This window comes from Portunus trituberculatus, chromosome 14 (assembly GCF_017591435.1).
Source record: "Portunus trituberculatus isolate SZX2019 chromosome 14, ASM1759143v1, whole genome shotgun sequence".
Classification (NCBI taxonomy): Eukaryota; Metazoa; Arthropoda; class Malacostraca; order Decapoda; family Portunidae; genus Portunus; species Portunus trituberculatus.
In genome coordinates, this window is record NC_059268.1 from 18,134,036 (window position 1) to 18,156,303 (window position 22,268).

The window sequence follows — 22,268 nt, forward strand, 5'->3', positions numbered from 1 at the left end:
TTATCATTTGAACTAATATTTTTATTCATCCATTAATTGAAATATTTTTAGATGGGTAAATCAATTCATTGTGTTGCCCAGTGCCTTATCCGAACAATCTCAAACACTGATCAATTGAAAGCACTATTTTTATAGGTACATGAACTTACAAGTACGAACTATGCCTATCTTCGGCTGTTGATCACTCGTATTAGTGTCATGATCAATTAATTGGGCTGTTTTCTCATTCATTTATTAATTTGCTATTTTATTAATATAATATAAATATTGTACTGACGCGTCGCAATGTGACAACCTAACGATATGCATTTTGATGTCAAGCATTGTCACACTAAATTGATAAATAGGAAAAGTGGAAGTGCTCATAATGATGTGCGATGGTGACTCGTTTGATCTTACAATTTCAGTTTTTCTTATATTTTCATATATTCTTTCACCTTTTTTTCATGCATTTCTGCAATTTTGCTTTCATGTTGTCACAGTCGAAGTAATATTTACATTTCGTCTGTATTTTGAAAATTTTACTCCTTGTTTTTATTTCTTTTCATACTCTATGATTTTCTTTAAATCTTGTTCCAGTGTCATTGTTCATTCAAGGTTTTGTCCCGAACTTCTCTCCATTCTATTATTTTCCTCCTATTTCCCAGATAGTTATTGTCTATATGCTAAATCTCCATTCTATTATGTTCCTCCTCTATTTCCTAAGTAGCTATTGCCTATGCTACGCACTTCTCCCCATTCTATTATTTTCCTCTTATTTTCTAAGTAGTTAATGCCCATGCTACACACTTCTCTCCATTCTATTATTTTCCTCTCCTGTTTCCTATGCTACACATTTCCCGCAGCTAGTGTCAAGGTACATCGGGCAGCCAATCACAACCCGGAGCGGCGAGAGGCTGGCCAATCACGAAGGCCTGCTGACGCCGCTGCGAGTGAGGCACCTTGTTGGCGAACACAGCCGAGCGGCGAGGCACGGAGGGAAGACATGAGGATCAAACTAGATCTTAGTGACTTTTTAGAGGACGAAAGGAAGTTCTCTGTACTCAAAGTGAAGCCAAAGGAGACAAAAACCGTGCGGGATGTAATCAGCAAGATCAGCCAGCTGTTCAGTGTGTACGGGGAGGAGTGTGGCCAGGGTAAGGGATTGCTGCCACTACTACTATTGACATGTTATCGTTTGTGCTTAGCTAGGAAGAGGGAATAGCCTGTAGCCCATCATTAAGTTGGTAGCAAGTATGTTAGACCAAGTTACAGTATATGTAAAGGCTTCATCATCTGCATACATGAATTTCTAATAGTTTTGTAGTGGCTTCTTGTTTTGCATGCCAGCTCCGGGTTATGTCATGTACAGGTGAAAAGTCATAACACCATAAAGGAAGTATAAAGTCTTACTGGTTGGCTGGTCCCACTGCCATGTCAAAGTAAGGTGATAACCATTGGCTACTCAAATCACGATAGGCAGGTTCATCAATGTACCGAGTTCAAGAGAATGGTGGTCCAGAATTTTCATGTGAAGTGGAATACCAGTGTTTGTTATTCCATATGCCAGGACTGCATCTTCCCCCCCTTATAGTTTAGAAGGCTACTGGGAAACCACTAGTCTTCTAAACTTTTTTTTTCATAGCAAGAGACAGTTATTAACATAACACTCAATAATGGAAATGTTAGGCTGCTTACATAGTAACTGCTCTTATTTTTTCATGCAACATTCTCCAAACTTTTGACAAAACCATCCTTATATAAGCAATATAAAATACCCAGTCACTATAGGCAGGATCATCAGTGCACTGTGTTTAAGAGAATGTATGGCCCAACATTTTATTTTATGTGTAAACTTTTGGAAAGATGTCACCAACTCTCTACCCCCAACAAGCTTGGGGACTTGTGAGAATGCAGAATTTACAGGTGGGCTGAGACGAAAATGAGTAATTTTCAGCGACTAAATGATTAGAATTACCTAAAACACGGCCAGTACGTGACCAGAATCACATGCACCAGGAAAAGCACATTCTGCAATGATAATACAAAATTTCATGCCATGTCAGTAGAAAATCCCTAACTTTTCACCATCTTTGAAAAAATCCTTACTGTGCTCTACATAATCTAATCTAACCCAAACTTAATCTATAGTTATGCCTATGCAAAGTAGCTTTATCTTATTGGGGAGGGTAGAGCTTAGCGATGTGGAAGAGGAAATGTTGGAATCAGTTGTGTGTGACAATAAAGTCCTTGGTTTTCTGATCATAGACTAAGCTTGAGATATTTGAATTAATGAACTGAAGCTGCACTCAAGCTGGTAAAGTTTATTACACCTACACAGTCTTAACCTAGCTTCTGAGCAAGGATCCCTCATGGACATGACAATAAACAAAATGGTATCAATAGATACACATTGGAAAGAGTATCCAAGGAAAATCAACATATCTCCTTAGGTGCCCCACAACTAAAGGCACATACACTTTTGGTCCTGAAGAGAGATTAGAATGATAGCACAAGATGCAGATATGAGATTATGATCAGATGAATGCATTGGAGAAGACAAGTAACAACATAAGCAGAAAGATTAAAGATTAGGAAAAGGTCAAGAATAATGTGCATATCTCCAAAGACAGTTTGGAATACATGTTCAATGTGATTGGATTTCTTGAGAAAATGCACTGTACATCTTTTCACTTATGTGTAGGAAATAGGATCCACTGTAGTGGCCCGGCTTTTATTTACTTTATTGATACCACAGATGATGACCAGACCAGGGCACGTTTGGGACTCTTTGATGAGGAGTTCTACATCCACCCTGATGAGACGGCTACTGTCCTGGAGGATTGTGGTGTTTTGAAGTAAGTCAGAGAGAAAACATAGTGAACAAAAAAGTACAAGTCATTTTGTGCATCACTTTGATACTCAGAGTATTGTTGTTTTTCACTCACCTCTATTATTCACAAATGCTATTGCTTGCTGTACAGTCATTCCTCTTTCTTTCAGTGTTAGTATATACTGTTTAATGTTTGACTGAAGGAATCACTTAAGGTGGTTGTATTCCATACTAGTATTGTTTCCTGTACATAGTAGTAATTCTGTTCCTACATTCCAGATTGAAAGCACTACCGAAGCCTGGAACTAAAGGAAAAAAGAAGAAAAAGTCTAAAAAGGAACCAATATCAGTTGTTATAGCTGAAGAAGATGAAAGAAAAAATCTACAAAGAGATGTGGAGGAAGAAAATAAAGCTCTGGAAGTGCAGGAAATGAAGGATGATTGGAAGAGCAGCCAGGCAACATCCAAACATGGTACCAGAGCCGAATGGTTTGAAGGAGTGGAACGTAAGAAGACTAGCAAAAAGCGCAAAAGGTGTCAATTTGCAGAGGAGGTGGAGGAGCTGCATGGGAAAAAAAGAAGTAAAATTGAGGATAGGGAACCTAATCTAGATGAATCTAGAGGAGAGCAGCACCTGAAGGAGTGGCAGGAAGTAGAATCTGGAGAGAAAAAAAAGAGAAAGAAGCAGAGGATCAGCAAAGAAATATCCATATCAGACACATCACAGGAGGAACAGAGAGGAAAGAAGAAAAAGGAGCACCTACAGCAGCCTTCCAAAGATGGATATGACATGGCCAGTAGCCATAAGAAAAGTGAGCAGCATCCATCCAAAATGGAACAGCCTCACCTTAAAGAATGGAAAAAACAGCGGCTCAAAGATGACAAGGGTGGTGGTAGCAGCTCTTCTTCCTCTCAGGACAAGGTTGTTTCCACTAGCAGTTTCTTCACAAGTCTGGAGGGTGTAAGCCAGCATCAACATCACCACTCCTCCAATGATTCTGATTTGGACTTGGATTTAGAAATTAGGAAACCATGTGTTGCAGATTCTGTGACAGATCCTTCTCCCCCAAAGGGAGAAGGAGAAGAATGGCTTCCTAAAAGGAAGAGGAAGAGAAAGCACAAGTCAAAGGGGCGGTCATGGAAGTCAGATGCCGGCACATCACAACATGGAAATGAAAAAGATGCACAAAATGTTTGGCAAAATGAACCAAGACACCCAGTGCTCCCAGGAAAAGTGATGCCCATGACTTTTCCAAAGACACATATTATATTTAATGATGACGATGATGATGAAGAAGGTAGTACAATTCAAATAGGGTCTGATCAGCCCTTGAATGTAAGCTCAGGACAACATAATCAACCTGATGCAGTCTTCACACCTGCTGCCATTACTGGTAAGGTGAGGGACATTTCAAGAGAAAGGAGACCCCCAGTAGCTGCAACATCTCCAACCTCCTGTGGGAACAGGAGAGTTCAGGGTTCACTATTACAGAACACAGAGGTTGAGCGATGTAGCACTTTGTACTCAAAGGAACACTCACAGTACGCAGAGAAGGGCAGGGCATTGGTGCACAGAAGACTTGTCCACAACAATGTGGAGGAGTTGGCAACACTTCGCAAAATATGTGAAAATAATACAATTACCATCTGCAAGATTGACTCCCGGAGGGATCAACCCACCAAACCTATAAAGGAACACAGACCTTCCTTCTCCCCTCCTCGTTGTCGAGCACCACCTTCTCCCCCTCACTCACCATTACAAATAGTACATGACAGTAGGCATAGTGGATCTCTTCAGGCCCTAGCTGCTATGAAGAACAGAAGTGTTCCAGAGGTGTTTTCTGGAGTGAGAGCAATGGGTGTTAGACCTATCCAAAGGAGAAGTGGTACCAGTGCTCCTGTCAGGCCACCCATGGCTAATGGCAGCCCAGGACCAGCCAGCCAAAACACCACAGTTCTGCCTGCAGATGACCCTCTAGAGATCTTGTCGAGCAACTTGAGTGAAATTCAGCAGCAGTACAATCAAGGCCGTGAGCAGACACAGACAGAACGGAGACCAGCAGCTTTGAACTCTTTAGGTGCCATCTTGTCAGCCATGAAAACAAAACCACAAAGTAACACCGTGGATACATCACTAATTAATTTTGACAAGGAGAAGCCCAAAAGTTCTATATCTGAAAACAAAGGGGATGCTGCTGGAATGGGTACCTCAGACCTTATTGTGTTAGATTGTATTGGAGGGACAGGCAGCAAAATGGCACCTCCTCCAAGCAAAAAGGAAGGATTACCAGATGTTTATTATGTGTCTGCATCCAGTCCATCCAAATCCACACCCCAGGCCAGTCCATCCAGGCCAGTACCTCAGACAACCCCATCCAGGCAGGTACCTCAGACCAGCCAATCTAAACCAATGCTCCAGACCAGCCCATCTAGGCTAATGTCCCAAATTAGTGCAATTAAGCCATCATCCCAAACCAGTCCTTCCATGCCAGTATCCCAAACCAGTTCACCTATATCAGTGCCCCAAACCAGCTTATCTACACCACTTTCCCAAACTATCCCATCGAGGGTATTGTCCCAGGTCAGTCCATCTAAATCCACACCTGAGGGTAGTCTTTCCAGGCCAATGGCACATACCAACCCATTCATGCCTGTTCCCCAGACCAGCCCTTCTAAATCATTACTACAGGAGAATTTATCTCGGCCACTCTCCCAATCTATGCTTTCCAGAACGCTACAGCAGACATCCCCTTCCAAATCACTGGAACAAGCCAGACCCCCACCTATGGCCACAGTACCTTCAGCACCAAAGTGGCCTGTTGATGAAGTTGTTGATCTAGAGAGTGATGATCAGTCTGATGAAGTCACCTGTGATAAAAGTGATGGCAAGGCTGACAATGTTAATTTAGTTGCATCACCAACAGTTACAGCAGCAGAGAGTGGGAAGTTGGCAGACACAGTTGAAAATAGTAAGGTGAAGGATATTCAAAATACCACCGAGTTCTATAGCAACAGAATAGACAAGAACACTGATGCCAGGGACCTACATACTCCAAGCAAGCCAGCTTCAATTTCTGGTAGACCAGTAGAGGGTGGAATGAGCACTGGTCAATACATTGCAGAAATTCTTGAGGATTGTGAAATGATGGAAGTTTCAGGCAATGGTACAGAAAAGACTAGTGCAGCAGACACACAAAGGGAGATAGCTGCTCCTGTGCATCATGCTGAGATTGTGGAGGAGGAGGAGGTGGTGTCAGATGAAGATGAGGTGATGTTGGAAGAGGGTGATTGTGTGGATGAACAGGAGGGAGAAGTTGAGGAGGAAGAAGATGAAGAAGTTGAAGAGGAAGAAGAGGAGGAGGAAGAGGAGGAGGAGGAAGTAGAAGAGGATGAAGTGGAAGAAGTGATTGAAGAAGTGCAAGATGAAGAAGAGGAAACAGATATATATGCTAACATCGATGATGATGAAGATGAAATGGAGGAGGACGAAGAGGAAGACTATGATTATGAGATAATTCAGGAAAGTGGTCCCCCTGTCTTCATGGCAGCTAGAAAGCAGGAGGCTCAATCCTTGGTGTCAGGTGGTGCTAGAGGAAGTGCTGGGGGATCTAGTCATAGTAACACTTCTTTCAAAATCCAAGACAGCCCCTCTTACCTCAGTGACTCATCTCCAAAGGAAAGCATGGGGTCCTCTCCCATCCCTTCCAAAACACTTGAAAATGAAGAGCAAGGCCAGATTGCCTCTCTTGTAGCAGAACCTCAAGTCACTTCCATCCTCACAAAACCTAGTGAGGCTACACCTTCTGTGACAAAACCTCTGGAGATTATACCTGTCATGACAAAGTCTGTTGAAGCCACAGATGTTTTGATGTTATCTCCAGAAACCAGTCCTGTCATAACAAAGACTTCAGAATCTGCTCCAGTTATCTCCATATCTCCAGAGATTATACCTGTTGTGACAAAACCGCAGGAAATCTCTGTTGTAACAGAACCTGAGGTAATTGCATCTGTTGCACCAGAACCTCAGAAAGTGATGTCTGATGTAACAGAAATTGAGGATGACAGAGCAATTTTGATTGAACCTCAGCAAAATAGATCTTCAGCAGATCCACAAGAAATCAGTCCTGTTTCAACAGCACCTATTATGACAAAGCCTCAGACAGTCATACCTCTTGTGGAACCTAGTGAAGTTACACCCATCTTGATGGAATCTGAAGAGGTCATGCCTGTTATCAAGGAACCCGAGGTCATGACGGGCAGTATGGAATCTGAGGTCACACCTGTTACTACAAAATCCAAGGAAGTTGCACCTCCCGAGGAAGTCTCACCGGTCATAACAGAATCACCAGAGGTCACAGCTGTCTTGAGGAAGTGTGAGGAAGCTAAACCTGTGTCTAGATCCCAAGAAACAGTCAGAACAGATGGATCTGGAAATTCTCTTGAGGATAGTGGAGAAGCACAGAATCAAAATGTATCAAAAGATAGCCAGTCTACAACCATCACAGCTGTTACTGCCACCACTTCTACCAGTGTTGCCAACAGTGGGGAACTAAAAACAGAGGAGCTGTCTGGAGATGTTAAGTCATCCAAGGTAAGTGGAGCAGGAATGGAGGTTGCACTACTATCTTCTTTACCACCACAACGCTCACCTTCCCCCGAGATGATTAATGTAACGCCGGCAATACCCCACAGTGCTCATTCTTCAGACACACACGTCCACACCCTCATCCATCACACCACCATAACCAACATTGTACCCTCACCTTCTTTGTTACCTCCACACCACCACCCCAATCAACAAAATCCACAGCACCATAGCCCCTTTAGGTCCCCCCTTATGGCTTCTCCATCCTTTCCCCATCAGCCGCACTTGAATCTTAACCCTTCTACTCACTCCCCTTTCCTGTCCCTGCCTGCCCAATTTGCCCTTGGCCAGCTCATGAACCAGTCACTTTACCAATCTATCCCATACCCCAACCCTTGCCCTCCAACTTCTCTTCCAACCTCTCCTACCTGTCAGAATCGCTTTCCTCCTGGTCACCTAAGTGTATCTGCTCTCAGAGGTACACCACTTCGTGCTGGTACATTTAATCAGGCACTGCAGCAGACTCCCCCACATCCCCTTCTTGGTATGCCACTGTCCAACATAAGGCTGCCTGGGACACAACAACAGCGACATTTCATGGCCATGATCACTCCACAGCACTACTCACTTCAGCAGAATCCTAATTTTTGAGTTGTCTGAAGTTATCTGAAAGGGAGTGATAAAACATCCATTGCTAACTATAGGGTTCTGATATCATTCCTATGATCATCATTACCATCGTCGTCATCATCATTTTCATCATCATCATTGCTATCAACCTTTTTCCAAGTGATTTCTTTATATATATATATATATATATATATATATATATATATATATATATATATATATATATATATATATATTATATTTATTTATTTATTTATGTTATAGTCTTTCCATGTAGTTATATCTTCATCTCTTTTTCTGGGCTGCCAATGCTAATTGACATGAATATCCACTTAGTGTTTTCGCTCTATGAAGTCCGTTTAGGGAGGGGCAGGTAACGTTTACCTCCAGCCATGCTGCCAAATCAGTCTTTGTTACATGCGTCTCTCACTTATTTTCCATCCATGTGTTATTTGAAAGTGGTGTTTTTTTTGTATCCTGTATATAGTAAAGGAAGCCACATAGTACACTGAGTGTCAATGTTTAGGATTATAGCAACAATTTTTGATGTGGATTCTAGAGATGTACCGATGTAACGGTATCGGTAGTGTCGGCCCATTTAAGGAGTATCAGTATCAGTATCAGTATTGGCTTATTTTCTGCCGATACTACCAATACTTTAAAAATAATTTATTATGTCGTGTGTCTCACTCTGCAAGTTGTTTTGTTTAGCAGAATTTGGATGTTTTATTGCGATAGAAATAAATTGATGATAATGCCAAATTATTTAGTATAATATAGTGTACAGGCAACCCCCACTTAACGAAGGTTCACACAAAGAAATTTCGCCACAATGAAGGTTTCATTTTTACTACCATCTGCTCATTTAACAAACACTAAACTCACTTTAGCAAAGTTTTATCCAGGTAATTTTTTCCAAGTCTGAAAGCCCCGCTGTATCACGCAAACCGACAGGCTTTTGAATACACCAGCGCCTCTCGTGGACAAAACGCTCACCACTCACTGTCCCTGTTCAAAACAATAACAGCATCAGCTGCAGCTTGTCTTCCCTCACTCTACATGCCACCAAAATGCCCTGCAATGTTGCCTAGCTTTGCTAAGAAGACCAGGAAGTCTCTTACTCTCGAAGTGAAGCTGGATATTATTCACAGACACGAGAGAGGCGGGAAAACTAATAGTATTGCGCACCACCATTTTGACTCCATCTACTGTCTCTACTATTTTCTAGTAAGCAGACTCTATTAAGAAGGCTAGTGAGACCGTATCTTCCTTGCAAGCTAAAAGAACCACCTGAACTTGTGATTCAACAATGGATGAAATAGAAAGCCTTGTGGAAATTTGGTATATAAGTTTTGTATGTGATACAATGATGCACCCTTTGTTTTCATTCCACAGGTTGCCAGTTAGTGTCTTTCCCATTTCACTCTCCCACCCTTCATAAATTTAAGATCATCAACATTATAGTGTTACGTACATACATACATTAGTGTACATTATAATGACTTAAATTAAACTGCCTAAATGTTTAACTTCATAAGTTTTACTTTCATTAAATCTTTCACTGTTCTATGATGCACCCTCGCTTTGTTTACTCTCAATGCAAGTTCAAGACGGGTTAAACTTGTTATAATCGGTTCGCTTAACAAAGTTTCACTTAACGAAGTTTTTTTTAGGAACGTAACCCTTTCGTTAAGCGGGGGTTGCCTGTATTGAGTCCATGGTGGGTAATAATAGAATATATTTTTTGCTAATGAGTCATCACTGCTTCCTTGTGTGTACGAGACAGGTTGGTAGTGGACTCAAGGCCACAATCTTATAGACTGGTCTGCAATGCACTGTTTTCAGTATCAATACTCGTAATATTGGTATCGGTAGTAGTATTGGCTATCGGCCAAATTTTGTGGTATCGATATCAGTCAAAATTCTGGTATCGGTACATCTCTAGTAGATTCTGTGATGTGTGGCAGAGGTTTTTTCCAATGTTGCCACATTGTGGTGGTGGGGGTGGTGGTTGACATGTCCACTGGGCTCACTCATCCTGGTTGTGTCAGGTCATGCACATTGACTGGTGAGACACAGCAGCTGAAAATTTTGTTTAGTAATTTCTAATCAACATCACAGAATGTTCTAATGAGGAAGATGATTAAACAACAGAGAGGTTTAGGCCTACATGGAACACTTCTAAAAAATATGTGCCTAAACTTTTACATCATATAGGAGATGTAAAAAATAAAATAAAATTAATAATAAATAAATATTACATAAATATGATATAGATGATTTATATGAGAGAGAGAGAGAGAGAGAGAGAGTAAGGAGACAATTTCAGTCTGATAATTGGCATTCAAACTGGCAGTGTTGCACTTGTAAGAATTCCAGTATTTGCCACACCTGGAACGGACTTAATAGGCTGAACATACCTTAGGACCATAGTAGCTGTTTGGAGTAAGACCTTTGTTCAGATCCACTGTCTTTTTTAGATTTTGATCAAAATGTTCTCAATTTTGGTTTTATTCTTGAACTTATTATTATTTTGGTACCTTGCATTTATCTTAAATCAGGGATTCTCAACATTATTCTCATCAAGAACCCACAGAGTTGTAAGACCATGTACCCTAACCCCAGTAATCTGACACCAAACAGTACAAATGGTACTGTAAAAGATATTGATATTAGATCAGCCATCTAAGTACCTCTGGAAATCTTGTTGAGAACCCCCTTCATAAATCTTTTCTCTTCCTATTTCAAGGTCTTTCAAATTTCCTCTAAGGAAAAAGTAGTGTTGCCTTGCCTGATATTGGTATTGGTATTGCTCCCAGATTTTGTATAGCATTGTAGTGGCATTTCCTAATGTTTATGATGTACGTATGATAAAACCAGTCCGCCATTCTTTTATTGGTCTTTGTCATAAATTGAGTCTATCATCATAAGGCATTTAAAGTTTGTCAATCAATGCCTTGCAACTTGTCATCAGCTTTTTGATTAATTTGTACAATATTCTTTAATATATCAAAAGTCTGAATGGCAGTTTTCATTCATTTATTTGTCTGTTAGTGTGTGTGGACCCCACTATAAATAATTTTATGGTAATTTTGCTAAATATTTCACAACTTTAACTGATTCTGAATGTTCTTTGCATTTTCCAATAAAGCACTTGAGTGTCAGTCAGAGATGATACCTTCAGTATTAAGAGGTCATTATATTTCAAGGAAAGAAAGATACCAAGTTGTATAGCAATACTTAGATGCTGGGAAATAGTAGCTTCAAATTCTTGTCTAACTGGTGCTACTCTCAATTTGGTAGGTTTCTGTTGCATGTGAGATGCAGCAAAATTCAAAACATATTCTCATCTGTGGTGTGAACCTTGTACATTTTGAAGAAAAAAAAAAAAAAAAAAATATATATATATATATATATATATATATATATATATATATATATATATATATATATATATATATATATATATATATATATATATATATATAAATATAACTTATAGATATGTAGCATTACCAAAAAATTGAATATACAATATACCTAAAGTTTTTGAAATCAAACTGTAGATTAATTGTAACATTTTATAAGATCTATTAAGGAATGTTTTGTGAGCATGTGATGTCTTAGCTTAACCTCATTGTACTTTAAATTGTGCTGCCCCCACTGTGTTGACCATGTTAGTGGGCTGAAATAGTGTACATATTAACCTCTAGAGAGTAACACTGGGAAGTATAGAGCTTTTGGTTCCCTCATCATCACTGTCATCACCACCTACATTACTTTCATCTTCAGTTTACTCATGAATCTTATGATATTGTATGAGTGGTCTATCTTGGGTTATCACTTTTCTTGGGTTAGTATTCATTCAGCTGTTATCATTTGTCAAATTCATTTTTAAACTGTAAACTTGCGTGAGACATCAGGTCATCAGTGCAAGTTTAAGTTGAATTTTTCTTTCTTTTGCTTGCAATCTCATACAGTATTGTCATTATCTGGTGAAAAGTTTCAGTGTCAGCTTAGTGAGTGAAAGCTAGTATGTCAGGGAATTCATCAGACAGGTACATTCTAACAGAGATAGAATGCCAGAACAGAGAAAGATGGAAGACTAATCTGCCTCGTTTGGGAATCTTCTTCAAGGAAGAAGTTCCTGAAGGAGAATGAGGTTGTTGATTGACAATTTATTTTTTTAATGAAAGATTATTTGCTTTTACTGTTTTTATTATGTGAGTTTAGAGTTTTCTTGAAATTTGCCTCAGGGCCTTATCTCTCTTGTTACATTACAGCATTATTGTGAAAAGTGACATCGACATTTGTGGAAAATATCTTTAAATGCATAGCTTTATTTAGTATACTATTTATTTTATTTATTCAGTTGTTAGAGAGAGAGAGAGAGAGAGAGAGAGAGAGAGAATTATTGAAATGCAATATTTTTACAATATTAATACATAAAGTAAAAAAAAAATGGTAGAGTTTATAGACGTGTGTGTGTGTGTGTGCAATTCAATTCATTCATGGTCTTGGATAAATCATGTGGTAGACTCATGATTGCCAGCTGTAATTGTTCATGAATGAGATATAAGAAATCTTTCATTTTGATCTCTGGGCAAGGCTGTGAGAACTTAAAGAATCTGCACAAAATTGCTTGCTCATGTGAAAACCTTTAATAACCACAGCAGTGACAGACAATGTTTACTGTGTGTGTGTGTGTGTGTGTGTGTGTGTGTGTGTGTGTGTGTGTGTGTGTGTGTGTGTGTGTGTGTGTGTGCATGCATAGATGGATAGTTAGTGTTGTGTGTGTTGGTTTTTTTTTTTTTTCCTTCTCTCTTCATTGCATTGTCGTATTTCAAGTCATAGTATTTTCATTAATTATAATTATCATCTAATATGTTCATGCATTTTTTTAATGAGATATTTTTGTACTCTAGTATAAATACTAAAGTAGTGTAGAATAATTTGATATTAGAGTAATTATTAAGATTTATTATAATACACAACTTGTCTCTTGCCAGTTCTATGGCACTTTATTAATTTTATTATTTTTTTTTTTTATGGTAGTACTTAAAGTTATTGAAATGTATGTTGTATGTGTAATTGATCTTAGTTGTAAGGAATCATATGTATGTCTTGTTGATCACAGCTCAGGTCTTTTCCTACCTTGCAACAGATTTTTCCTTCATCTCCCATTTAGTTTACTATTCATAATTACAATGTATATTGCCTCAGACAACTGCTGATCAATTGCACGTTCTATCCTCTCACGATTGTTAACATGCCTTTCACATATGGGAGTCCCTTTGGATGGTTTGTGCCACAGGAATGTGTGATTGGGAATGAGCTTTGGCAAGTGATGTTTTGAGAGATTATAAGTATTTAAACTGCCTATCATGTTAGGACCTCTGAGTGACATGTTCTTTTTAAATGTAGTATAAAATATTGCAGTCAATTCCAAAGAAGAAATGCTTTTTAAGACAATGCCAGAAATTTGTGATGTCATACTCAGTCCTTAAGTGTGGCCCTTCAGCTTCATACTCCTTACATTTTTATCTCCTATTGGAATATTGTATTAGTCATGTGCTGGACATGTCTGAGGGATGTATGATGTAAAATGTCATTTTGTCTGTCTGATATTTTTCCAGTGGATGCTTTTCCCGTCTTCCAGACAGCTTATTTTCATAACTCTTAGATGTTCTAGTCTCAGAACTTTTCTTGTCATCCAGTTATATCAGAAAAATCATATTGTATTATATGACTGTTTGGCCATTAATCTGTCCTGGGCCACCTCCTTTCCTTTCTTCCCTCCATTATACAATGTGTATTTTTGTGTCTTGATTTGTGTGATGTTACAACACAACTTTAGCAGTTTGTAAATCTTCCATTCATGCTTCCACTCAAGTTGTTAATCATATTCAAGAACAGTTCCAGAAGCAAATTCTGATTCCTGAATATTTTAACTCAAGCAAGACATAAACAGTACACAGTTAACATGACTGGAAGACTTGCCCGAGGAAAATGTGAGGAGGCACTGGCTCTGTATGATTCACCCATAGTTGTCTGCTGGTCATCCAGCCAGCTATTCCCTTTATGGAAATGGCTCAGAGAGCTTGTACTGACCATTCTTTGGTTAGGACCGACACCACTCACACACCGGGACAGTGAGGCCACAACCCTTCGGGTTACATCCTATTTGCTGCTAGGTGAACATGGGCTATACATTGAGGCTCGCCCATTTGCCTGATTGCACCTGGGATTTGAACCTGGGCCTTCTTGGTTGTGAACCAAACATGCTAACCACTACAGTATGCATTGTGTGTATACATGAGTGCATGCTCCTACATTTGTATAGACACGTCCAAATATGTACATATCAGAGCTTCCTCATGAGTTCCTCCACAAACCTTTGTTTACATTACTCAAGTGTCTTTGTGGTGGTTTGTAGTGTGTACCAGTTTTTGGCCATATGGCATCCCATAAATGTTAGGAAATCAACACTACTTGAGGCTGCAGTTTATGCTCCTCTAGCTGTTGACCTACTCTGTATAATGTAGTCCAATGAAAGTCTTCAGTAAAATCCCAAAGCCAAAACTATTAACAATTTTATTTCAACTTGAAGGAACATAGTAAAGTGTTTCAGTCATTTAATTTTTGGGTGGACCAGGGCAGAGGAGAGCTGTTAGAATTTCTGCCTCAAGGAATAAAGTAATTCAAGTTGGAGGAAATTACAAAATACTCATTATCATTCTGTAAAACCAAGAAGAAAAGTTATTAAGCTTTATAGTACAATAGTTGCCTGAACTACTGCTGTGGAATGATCTTTCCACTTTGGCATTTCATTCTTATGGCTCCACTCAAGTAGCCTTATTTGCTCTATTCCTGCACATTACACTAACAGTTATGATCCTAGTAAAGGTTCATAACTTACGAAGCTGTAAGCTACATACACACCAACTGGTGACCATAACACTAATATCCAACTGGCTGGGCATCACACCCTATGAGGCTGGTGGGTCAGACTGTGGCACGCTGGCAAGACTTGAGTGGGCTGGGTCCAAGCCTCTTCCTGTCTTTGCACCACTGCAACCCCTGCCCTCCTCAAGCCCTATCACACCCAGGTAAGCCAACACCATCCTCTTTAAAGAACACAGAAGCACAATCCCTCCATATAGTTTGGCTTTGGGGATTTTACTATATTCAGTTTTGGCAAGTCCAAGTATAATCTAACTCTGGTGTAGGGCAGTAGTCCAGTATATGTATGGACCTTTTTTTTTTTTTTTTTTTTTTTTAAGGAAAAAAAATTGCTGCCCTTGGCCAGTAACACTTACATTAGAAAAAAAAAAAATGTTCTTGACCAAAACAGTAAAGCCTCCAGTCATGTAGATATGTGAGGTGTGTGTGTGTGTGTGTGTGTGTGTGTGTGTGTGTGTGTTTCACTGTTTGTTTGATCTGCTGCAGTCTCTGACGAGACAGCCAGACGTTACCCTACGGAGCGAGCTCAGAGCTCATTATTTCCAATCTTCGGATAGGCCTGAGACCAGGCACACACCACACACCGGGACAACAAGGTCACAACTCCTCGATTTGCATCCCATACCTACTCACTGCTAAGTGAACAGGGTCTACACGTGAAAGGAGACACACCCAAATATCTCCATCCGGCCAGGGAATCGAACTCCGGTCCTCTGGCTTGTGAAGCCAGCACTCTGTGTTTGCATTTGAAATATTTCTAAGTGATTGCATACAGAATATATTAGTTGGATGGCAGCTCTAAGGTCTTGAATCATGTGAAGAAATGTCTTGAGGTGATTGCATACAGAATATATTTAGATGGCAGCTCTAAGGTCTTGAATCATGTGAAGAAATGTCTTGAGGTTAGGAGATTACAAAGTTTTTATAAAATGAGGTAACATTTTAGGAGATTAACAGTAGAACTTTTGTTGGAAAATAATATAAATGCAGAAGATGGCAGGATACTGACATACAAGTATGTCTGACTGGAGTCTTTGCGGGCAGAAAACCTACACGGGGTATGGATGGCCCGTCTATACAAGTATGTTGCAGGAAAGAGATGGGCAGGATTTTTTGAGGAATTACTGAATGCATTAAAGGAAAGCCTAAGATTGTTGCAGTATGCAAGAGCAGAGTAAGGAGTGAATATTGGAATTAAATGTTATCCTATTTAATTCCAGATAAGATGCAAGAGGCAGTGGAAAGAGTAAAAGTTGAATTGATTGCAGTTTTACTGCTATATGGTGTAGGGTTTGTCTTAGATTAAAACTTTTAAAATTAAAAACATAAGTCTTTGCTGAGTAACAATGATGATATCAATGACCCTGAATTTTTCCCCTCAGGACAACTTAATTCAATCCGGCAACATTTCCTACCATGAGTTTCCAGCAATGACAGCTCCACCTAAGGCAGGGGACTTCATAGCACTCAAGACAGTGGTGATGGAAGAGTGCTATAGCCTTACCCTTACAGACTACCAGGTAGCCAAGGTTCTGGCTGTGGATGGGGTCTGTGTAAAGCTGAGATTTGTTGGTAAGTAACCAGGTAGGGCACAGATTCTTTTCATTGAGAGAGAGAGAGAGAGAGAGAGAGAGCATATGGACTTGTATTTACCTAGTTATATTGTACAGGGTTCGAGCGGGGCTCATAGTGTCCTGTCTCCATACCTCCATTTATCTAGTTTTTCTTTAAAGTTATGTACACTATGTGCTGTAGCAATTTCATTATCCAGTGCATTTTATTTTTTCCACCGTTCTGTGTGGAAAACTGTTTTTTCCAATATCCTTCACACACTGCCTCATCCTGATCTTTTCATGTCCTTTTGTCCTTCCATCTTTTTGTCAACAGCACCAGGTCTTCTTTGTCTATCTTTTCAATATCATTTACTATTTCATACATTTTTATTAGGTCCCCGCATTCTCTTCTATCTTGTAAGATTGGTAGTCCCATTTCCTTCAGTCGTTCTTCATATGTGAGGTCCTTTAATTCCAGCACCATCTTTTTAACAATTTTCTGTATCCTTTCCAATTTTCTTATAGCCTTTTTAGAGCTCGGAGACCATACCAGTGCTGTGTGTGTGTGTGTGTGTGTGTATTACCTAGTTGTACCTAGTTGTATTTACCTAGTTGTAGTTTTACAGGGCCTGGGCTTTATGCTCGTGTGGCCCCGTCTCCATATCTACACTTATCCAATCCTACTTTAAAAGTATGCACACTCGTTGCATGCAGACACTACTTCTTCATTTAAACTGTTCCACGTCTCAATACATCTCTGCAGGAAACTATATTTTTTAATCTCTCAGACATCTTCCTTTTCTCACCTTTTTACTATGCGATCTTGTGCTTCGGATGTCATATTCTTCTCTCAGGATCAATTTCTCATTATCCACTTGGTCCATTCCGTTGATCAATTTATAAACTTGTATCAGGTCTCCTCTCTCCCTTCTTTGTTCCAGGGTTGGTAGATCCATAGCCTTTAGTCTCTCCTCATATGTCATCCCTTCAAATTTTGGAACCATTCTTGTAGCTATTTTTTGTAGCCTCTCCAATTTCCTTATGTGTTTCTTTTTATGAGGGGTCCACACTACTCCTGCATATTCCAATCTGGGTCTTATTATAGTACTTATCAATTTCTTCATCATTTCTTTGTCCATGTAGTGAAATGCTACTCCAATATTCCTTAGCAAATTATATGTTTCTCTAAAAATTCTATCAATATGGCTTACTGGTTGATTGTTTTCTTCCATCGTCACTCCTAAGTCCTTTTCCTTTTGACTTTCTCCAGTTCTACTCCATCTCCCATCTTATAGATTCCCACAGGTCGTCTTTCACTCTTTCCCATTTCCATGACATGGCTTTTGTTCACATTGAATTCCATTTCCCACTTCTTACTCCATTCCCAGATCTTATTTAGGTCTTCTTGCAGTATTTCACAATCCTCCTTTTGCTTTATAACTCTGCACAGTTTTGTATCATCTGCAAACAGATTTATGTAGCTGTTCACTCCTTCTGGCATGTCGTTAATATAAATGAGGAAAAGTATTGGTGCCAATACTGACCCCTGTGGCACTCCGCTTTCTACTGCTCTCCACTTGGACTTCATATCTTTAACTACTGTCCTTATTTCTCTCCCCCTCAAATAATTTTCTATCCATCTCAATGTGCTTCCTTTTAAGCCACCCTTCTCCTCTAACTTCCACAGTAATCTTGCATGTGGCACTTTGTCAAACGCCTTTTTTAAATCCAAATAAATACAGTCAACCCATCCTTCTCTCTCTTGTACTCTATCAACTATTCTAGAATAGAAACTCAATAAATTAGTTACACAAGACCATCTTTTTCTAAAACCAAATTGGCTATTTGATATTAATTTGTTGTCTTCAAGGAATTCGATCCATTGTTTCTTTATTATTCTTTCACACATCTTGCATATTACACTAGTTAGTGATACCGGTCTGTAATTTAAAGGTTCTTCCTTCCTTCCGCTCTTATATATGGGAACCACCTCAGCTCTTTTCCATTCTACTGGTACTGTTCCATTTTCTATTGAGCATTTTATGATGTTGTATATAGGACTTGCTAGTTCTTCCCTACATTCTTTCAGTATTCTGCCTGAGACTTCATCTGGTCCCATTGCTTTCTCTTCATCCAGTTCCTTCATTAACTCTTTTATTTCAAGCTTGGTTACTTTAATCTCTTTCATATAGATTCTCTCTCTATTACTCTGTGGCCTCTCAAATTTAGATTCCTTAGTAAAGACCTCGTGTGTGTGTGTGTGTGTTTCACTGTTTGCTGTTTGATCTGCTGTCTCTGACGAGACAGCCAGACGTTACCCTACGGAACGAGCTCAGAGCTCATTATTTCCGATCTTCGGATAGGCCTGAGACCACGTACACACCACACACCGGGACAACAAGGTCACAACTCCTTGATTTACATCCTGTACCTACTCACTGCTAGGTGAACAGGGGCTACACGTGAAAGGAGACACACCCAAATATCTCCACCCGGCCGGGGAATCGAACCCTGGTCCTCTGGCTTGTGAAGCCAGCACCCTAACCACTGAGCTACCGAGCGCGTGTGTGTGTGTGTGTGTTTCACTGTTTGATCTGCTGCAGTCTCTGACGAGACAGCCAGACGTTACCCTACGGAACGAGCTCAGAGCTCATTATTTCCGATCTTCGGATAGACCTGAGACCAGGCACACAACACACAGCGGGACAACAAGGTCACAACTCCTCAATTTACATCCTGTACCTAATCACTACTAGGTGAACAGGGGCTACACGTGAAGGAGACACACCCTAATATCTCCACCCGGCCGGGGAATCGAACTCTGGTCCTCTGGCTTGTGAAGCCAGCGCTCTAACCACTGAGCTATCGTGTGTGTGTGTGTGTGTGTGTGTGTGTGTGTGTGTGTGTGTGTGTGTGTGGATGCTCAAAGTGTGGTTCATCGTGCCACATGGGTTAACCACAGCATTGCTAGGCATATGAGCAAATGCTCGTATTCCAAGTATTTTGTACTCACAAGCTGAATTGTTTGTAAGGCAAGACATTTGTATCCTGAGGCACTACTATATATATGTATCTATCTATCTATATACAGTGGTCGTTATGTCATTATGCTGAGTGAGTGCCCCAGCATAATGCTATGATGAAAAACATTGGCCTACCATACAAGGGGTCTTTTTCTGTCATGGCATTAGGCCGGGTACCAGCCGTTAGCATGACGGCAATGCCTCCCAACACCCACCACAGTACTGCATCGGTGTCCACGTGGCTGTTGTGCTGAGAGGAAGTTTTGTGCTGTTGTTTTCTCATCCGCACCATATTTGTTTGTGTTTCCCTTGGTTTTTAGGTAAAAGAAAGTTGTTAACGTTTGCAACTATAGCTCAGATCATAGGGCTTCACAAAGCTGGGGTCCAGACAAAAGAAATAGTGATTAAACTCAGTGAAACGTTTCAAAGATGAAGGTGGTGTTAAGTTACTGTCTGCTAAACCCCTCAAAGCAGACATCTGTGTGTATTATAACTGCTCAAAATGCAGCTAGAGAGTACACCTACCATAACTGCCAGAAAATTGAAAGACAAATACCCATGTCCGCTTTCTGACAAGGTTTACCAAACAGTAACTCGACACTATTGTCGCCCTTGAAACGCATCATCCAGTTTATAACAGATTGTTGTCTGGAGACCAGCTTTGTAAAGCCCTATGATCTAAGCTATAGTTGCAGGTGTTAACTTCCTTTTACCCATAGTTACAAAGGTAAAGCCCAGATACCAAAGGAAACACACAAAAGATGGTGTGAATGAGAGAACAACTGCGCAACTTTCTCTCTCACCACGACAGCCATGTGGACATGGAGGCGGTATTGTGGTGTGTGTTGGGAAACTGACTGGTAACTGCCATAATGCCGTCATAGAAAAAGACCACCTTGTATGGTGCTCACCTAACATAGTGTGTGTGTGTGTGTGTGTGTGTGCACAAGAGCGTGATTCGTCATGCAGCAGCGGTTACCACTAAATTTAACCACATTGTTACTTGTAACACAAGCAAATGCTTGTATTCCAAGTCAAACTTTCTGAATATTTTGTGCTCGTAACCTGAATTGCTCATAAGAAAACATGCTTGTATTCTCAGGTGACACAGACTGTTTGTCCATCTATGTACATATCTATCTATTCATACATATTATATATATTTTTATATATAATATATATAACTAGATAGATAGGCTGATAGACATACAGTGGCATCTTAGGATACAAGTCTTGCCATACAAGCAATTAGGGTTACGAGCACAAAATACTCAGAAAATTTGCCTCGAAATACGAGCAACATTGTGGTTAACCCACACAGTTCCCACTGCTGCATGATGATTCACGCTCTCAGTGTACACAGACATGCATATATAAAATGCCCACACAAACTGAAATCAGCTTTTACGTTATTCAAAAATGTAGAAAAGATATCCATTCAATACAAAATCTTTTCTACAGATGCTACCACTCTTCAAATACTGAAGGCAGAGGAGCTGAGTGGAGATGACTCTGAAGTGGACACCCAGGTCAAAGAGATGGACTGGAGGGACATTGTAGAGCCAAGAGTTCTCTTCTCATCAGGATAGAAGCTTCTTGCTTTGATCACTTGTTGTTCTGACAATATTTAGATACACCATGATTGTTATTTCTAGTTCTGCATTTTTAACAATTTTAAAGATTGTGACATCTAATCAATTTACCCAACATGAAAGACAATACAAAAAAAAACAGATAATAGGAAATCTAGAGGATTTGGTGGGTGCAGTTTCAGGAATATAATTGTATTCCTTCTTTGGCAAAGTTTGTGATATGTTTTTTTTTTTATTTATGATGGCTAGTATTTATTGCAAAGTTTGTGATAACGTTTTTTTTTTATTTATGATGGCTAGTATTTATGGGTGAAAATTTCTTTTAAACCACAAATTATGTTTCTTTATGCTGTAACTTAATTTGATTTAAGAAACTTCTTTAAAGACTTTCCTGTCCTTGCACACACCTAATATGTTCATAGAAAATTATTGGGTCACCTGAAATTCTATACTCTGAAATCTACTGCCTATCTGTTTATACAGGTTTTTTTTTTTTTTTGAGAATCTCCTACTGATAGATGAATGAATCCTAGTAAATTAATACTTAGGTATCTGGTCAAGAACATGAATTTATATAAATGCAGTTCTAAATTTGTATTAGAGGACCAATGTAATAAATAAATGCAGTTCTAAATTTGTATTAGAGGACCAATGTAATGTTTGATAAATTACATCAAGTATATTATATTTCTTACAAATATTTCTGAACATTTTCATATAATTATCCTTCAATGAACCTTGTCCTCCAAGAACAGTTACTCAAAAGCAGTTTTGTCTTCAGACTTTAAAATCAAGGGAACTGGTGAGTTGGTGGTTTTACCTAAACTTTAAAATAATAATAATAAAAGAAACAAAATAAATAAATAAAAAAAAAATACAGAATGACAGGATAATTATGTATTCCATCACAGGCCATAAATAAATTTCTAGTTCTATCATATCTATCTTGGAGATATACTATCATTTTCTTCATCCTCTGTAGTCTTGAGCACTCCATCACTTAGCTTTTTAAGTTTGGCAACGAAAAATCCATCCATGTTATAGGAATGAGGATACACCCTCTTGCAAAGCTTCATTGAAGGGTGAAATCTGCAAAAAAATATGTAAAAT

At 39.4% G+C, this 22,268-nt stretch overlaps 2 protein-coding genes across 3 annotated transcripts in view; one reads left to right on the forward strand and one right to left on the reverse strand.

Moving 5' to 3' along the window:
* Positions 1-757: 757 nt before the first annotated feature.
* Positions 758-21,866, forward strand: LOC123503355 (histone-lysine N-methyltransferase SETD1B-A-like). Of its 2 annotated transcripts, XM_045253032.1 has the most exons (5): positions 758-1,136; positions 2,738-2,837; positions 3,092-7,403; positions 16,373-16,562; positions 21,028-21,866. In XM_045253032.1, the coding sequence occupies exons 1-5, from the start codon at positions 773-775 to the stop codon at positions 21,153-21,155; spliced, it is 5,094 nt and encodes a 1,697-aa protein (XP_045108967.1). In that variant the 5' UTR covers positions 758-772; the 3' UTR covers positions 21,156-21,866. The 2 variants fall into 2 exon arrangements, with proteins under 2 accessions (XP_045108967.1, XP_045108966.1); XM_045253031.1 differs by lacking the exons at positions 16,373-16,562; positions 21,028-21,866 and having other exon boundaries at positions 3,092-8,209.
* The window catches only part of LOC123503357 (probable 28S rRNA (cytosine-C(5))-methyltransferase), a 32,867-nt gene continuing 32,379 nt past the window's right edge, over positions 21,781-22,268 (reverse strand). The window contains exon 13 of the mRNA XM_045253037.1: positions 21,781-22,247. Coding sequence (XP_045108972.1) covers positions 22,100-22,247 — 148 coding nt within the window. The 3' untranslated portion in view covers positions 21,781-22,099. The remainder of the gene's footprint in view (positions 22,248-22,268) is intronic.